The 4,453-nt window shown below is 52.5% G+C and overlaps 1 protein-coding gene across 1 annotated transcript; it reads right to left on the bottom strand.

Moving 5' to 3' along the window:
- Nucleotides 1-3,529: 3,529 nt before the first annotated feature.
- On the bottom strand, nucleotides 3,530-4,090 carry LOC135826608 (uncharacterized). The gene has a single exon (XM_065339213.1). The coding sequence runs from the start codon at nucleotides 4,088-4,090 to the stop codon at nucleotides 3,530-3,532; it is 561 nt and encodes a 186-aa protein (XP_065195285.1).
- Nucleotides 4,091-4,453: the final 363 nt, after the last annotated feature.

Genomic DNA, 4,453 nt, shown 5'->3' with positions numbered 1-4,453 from the left:
CTGGTTCCTTCTGACGCCTGCTGTCTTATCGTTCCTGGTACTCAGTTTACTGGTTTTCGCCGTTATTCGGGAGCTGCTGCGAGTTGCTAGGCTATTAGCCAACGGTCCACCGCTAACAACAGCACCTGTGACTCCTTGGAAGGGTATCGGAGCCGCGGTCAACCAGAATCGGCCTACCTCGAGACTTCGGCCTTGTACGAAGGAGCCTCAAGTGTTCGGTGGCGAGGCAAACCGGCTGTTTGTTGTTGTTGTTTGTATTTATTTTGATTCGCAAATTCAAACGGGCATAGAACCCAATAACATGAAAGCGAATATGAAAATCATAATGAGAATGAGAATTCAAATACTTTGATCTTCAACGTAGAGTCAGCGGTACATCAGAGGGAGATCGGGTACAACAGAAAGAGAACAGAAAAAATCAGATTTCGCTTGTCGACATCTACAGGGCACAGGTATAGGTTCAAGGAGTGGTATTTCGCTATCGAATTGGCTCTCAAGTCCCTGGAATTAGGCAGTTCGGATAGAGAAGTTAACTATGCCGCTAGTTTCCTTGTAGACAACGCTCGCCTTTGGCTCATCTCTTCCCTGGGAGCTGAAACCTTTCCTGACTGGCCGTCACTAAGAGATGCGCTTGCTAAGGTATACGGTCCAAACTTTCAGGTTCCTGAGTTGGACGAGCACTCAAGAGCGCTGCTGTTAACCAACGGGCTGTACGGCGATGTCCGAGAACAGGTACTTCGTGACCATCCGAAAACCGTAGCTGCGGTCGTGGATGAGGGTAGCTACTTCTGCACGCTTGTACCGTAGGCTACATATGTTTAGCGCGCCGATCTTGAGAGGCGCGGCGGTCTGGGTAGGTGGAGGGTGTACTGAAGGTGACTGTGCATGCGGAGTGGCAGGATTCCTAGGGGAGAAGGGTTTGGCAAGAGGGTTCAGCGGCATGAGTGTTCAGGAGGAGATAATTTACAGAAGAAAACGGTATATACAAATAGAGAAATAGATGGGCTGGGTTCATAGAATGTGGACAGTTTTCGACGAGTACTTACTCAGTGGCTTCCTCTGCGCGCAGCTTCAACTCTCTCTCTCTCTCTGCCAGCTTCTTGCGCTCACGGTTTAAATACTCCTTAGCCCACGCAATTTGCGGGTCGTTCAAGGCAGAGGCAGGTGGTTCTATGCACCCGGATAAGACAGTGGCGGAGAAGGTGTGTTTACCTGCTGCACGTCTGAAGCCTTCTTCATCAGGAGAGAGGGTTGTCCCGCTGCTCTTTTCTTTGTCTCCAGGTTGACTGAAAGCCGGCACATGGTTACTGGTATCAGTTGTGCCAGTGCTGGTCCTGTTGGCTAAAAAGTGCCTGGCGATAGCTGTTGACTGAGGCAGTGTTCAGCCCTTCGTTGCTAGCTGCACCTGTCTCCACACTGACGACAGCTGGCTCTACAGCGGCTTCTGCGGGCTGGGTAGTCACCGTACCCGTATTAGTGGCTGTACTGACGCTGGGAGGGTTTGTACTCGTACCGGTTGTGTTGCGGTCCTGCGTTTGTGGAGGCCGGGAAGCTGTAGACTGTACCCCACGGTTGGGACATGCTTTAGCCTCGTGGCCACTGTTTTTGCAGCGCCAACATGTTTGCTGTTGGCCACGGTGCCATACTCGCAGTTTCAACTGACCTACGGTAACCGTAGATAGAACTGGTGATCGGAGGACCAGGCTGAGAACACGGGTGCCAGTACTTATTTCCAATCCCTCAAACAATACTTTTTTTCTGTTGAGGCGACCCAACAATTCGGCCGAATTGGCCCAGCGCAGCACACAATTTACTGTTTTGAAGCCCGACACGGCGCCCAAACACATGCAGACGGGTTAAGTCCACCCCGGAAATCTCGCAGAGCACCTGCTTACCCGAAATCCGGATTCCTGCGTCCAGTATCTTTTCCGGCTCAGCAGAACTCTTCACTGTAACTAAGCAATGTCCAGTCTTGCCCTGAAGGTCCACCTGGCAGACCTGACTTATATCTACCTTACTCTGCTTGAGCGCCTCGACGTAAAACAAGTGGTCTGCAGACCAGTCCTTCTGCATCCTAAAAGAAAAGGAGGCCGGAGCAGGAGCTCCAAAACTGCCAACCATCTCCATCGTACTCATGAGGTTTTATCGAGTTGGATTTGGTCTAGGGTGTGCTGGAACGCACCAAGTTTGGATTGCAGTCCGAAGGCATTTGTTAGCAGGAGCGTTAGGCTGGGGGGGGGGGGGGGGGGGGCATCATTTGGATTGCTGCTCAGTGCGTTCCTTAAATCGCCATGGCCTCGCGTACAGGGGCCTTGGTCAGAAATTCTCAGTTGTGACTAGGGTGAGGTCCTTAGCGTCCAAAGTTAGGTGGGCAAACTTTCTTCCTGCCTCCGTTGTGTGGAGGCTGCAAGTCTGCACCGTTGAAGTACCCCCTGCTGCAACTGCACGCTGCTGGGTGAAGCATTTCAGTCCCTCCTCAGTGCAGCTTGAGCTTAAATTGCCTACATACAAAACTGCCCTCCTGGACCTGGGAGGCTCTCCTGACACCAGTTGCCAGCTGTCGTCGTCTAAGACCTCCAGGACTGGCTTGGATAGATGTTTAGCGCTCCTGCTGTAGGGGCCCTCAATACCAATGATCTCAGAATTACTGTCTTCCTCACTGGACGCCTCAGGGTCACTGCCAGTGTCACCCACGCTACGGGGCTCACCCGTAGATCCACTAGTAGTGCACGCGACAGCCTGGCCTGTGCGGGTACTACGGGTACGATTTATTGACGATTTCGTAGATCTACGCTTCGTACGCTGCCTCTGCTGAGAAGCTTGAATATTTGGGAGATCACTTGCCTTGGCAATGGCGGCTTCCTTGAGGGAGACAACTTCCTTAGTCAGGCCTGACACTTGCCGCGACAGGTCATTGATTCTTTTGTTGAGGCGATCCTCGCGATCGGCCGACTCGGACGCTAAGTTCGCCAGGGTCTTGATAACCTCACTGAATCACAGACGACTCGATACCCGGGAGGGAGCACAACCGTTTCGTTTCTCCCTCTGAGAGCCCCTTGAGGGCGGCCTTTGTAGCTGGGGGTATGGCCGCCAGAGGTGGGTCAGCCCTACTACACGATACTCACTAACTAATACTGCTAGTTGTCCTCTTGGCCACGCCGACGGGCTGCCAGAGACTGAAAAACTGCGGCGCTCAAAAATTTGCTTCCACTTCAGTAAAACATCAAAAACACGATGGTGGGGAGTCAGCCGGGAGCCGGAGGACGTGCCCAAAGCGCCTACATCTAGCTCTCAAGATGATAGTACCGAGAGGAACCGCGCCGGTACGCTCATAGAACCTCTCGTTCCTAATCCGATTCGGGAACACAATGCAGATTAGCGCCCGCAGCTGTTTTCGGTGGAATGCCTCAATACGGCTCAGCTGCTGTTTCGTTGGTGCCCATATTGCACAATTGTAGCAGAGTACAGGGAGTACAAAGGAATTATAGAGCCGGATGCGGAGATCCTCCGAAACTAGCGACCTACGGATCTACAGCGTCCAGAGTTTACCAAAGGCAACAGTTGCCAGTTGCTGTCGCCGTAGCATATCCTCGGCATCACCTAATAGGGACCCGAGTTTCTTGGTGTTTCGCCACTCCTCCTCGATGCGATCAGTGTGCTGTTCGATGTGCGTGTGCTCTTTTTTTGTCTCATTCACTTTCAAATCCCATTCGAGGAGCTTGTTGGATATGGTTGGAAGGAGGGTCTTCAGCCTCACACCATCAGCAGTTACGAAATCCACATCGTCGGCGTAGGCAGTTTCAGTTGGTAACCCCAGGGAGATATCGGCAGGGGGACGCGGTAGAAGAAGAGGCCGAACATCACGCAGCGCACCCTCAAGGCACACTATGAAAAGAACAGGAGACAACGAGTCACCTTGGGGCGTGCCGCGGAGAGTGGGGAATGACGAGCCCTTAGCGGATGAGAGTACAACCCGAAGTATGGTGTCCTGGAGGAGGTAACTGATCATTCGGATTTCATCCGGCTGCAAGAACGATCCCAGCACCGAGATGAGCCGTGTCCTGCTTCTACAGTCAAACGCTTTTGACATATCAATGCCTAGGATACCCAGCGCACAGCGATAGCGTTGGCATCGAGCCGCCAACCATCGGTATGACCACACAATTTCTGTGGTGCTTCTGCTGGGGCGGAAACCGCTCTGTGTGTGGGTGCAACGAAGTTGTTGAAGTCCTTGTTGATCCTCCGCAGCACAATCAATGATAGAATCTTCCTGAGCGCTGTGAGTAAGACCGCGGGCCGTAGGTGAGCGACTGGTCCCCTTGATTTGCCAGGCCTTTGTAACGGAATATGTGACCCACTAACGATGCTGTTCAGGGGTAAAATTAGTGGCGGGCAATTCATCAGCCTTGCAAGCTGTTGAATGGTGCAATCCCAGCACAAGTTGCTATATCTA

This window comes from Sycon ciliatum, chromosome 10 (genome assembly GCF_964019385.1).
Source record: "Sycon ciliatum chromosome 10, ocSycCili1.1, whole genome shotgun sequence".
NCBI classification, from domain to species: Eukaryota; Metazoa; Porifera; class Calcarea; order Leucosolenida; family Sycettidae; genus Sycon; species Sycon ciliatum.
This window is presented reverse-complemented; position numbering and strand designations above follow the sequence as displayed.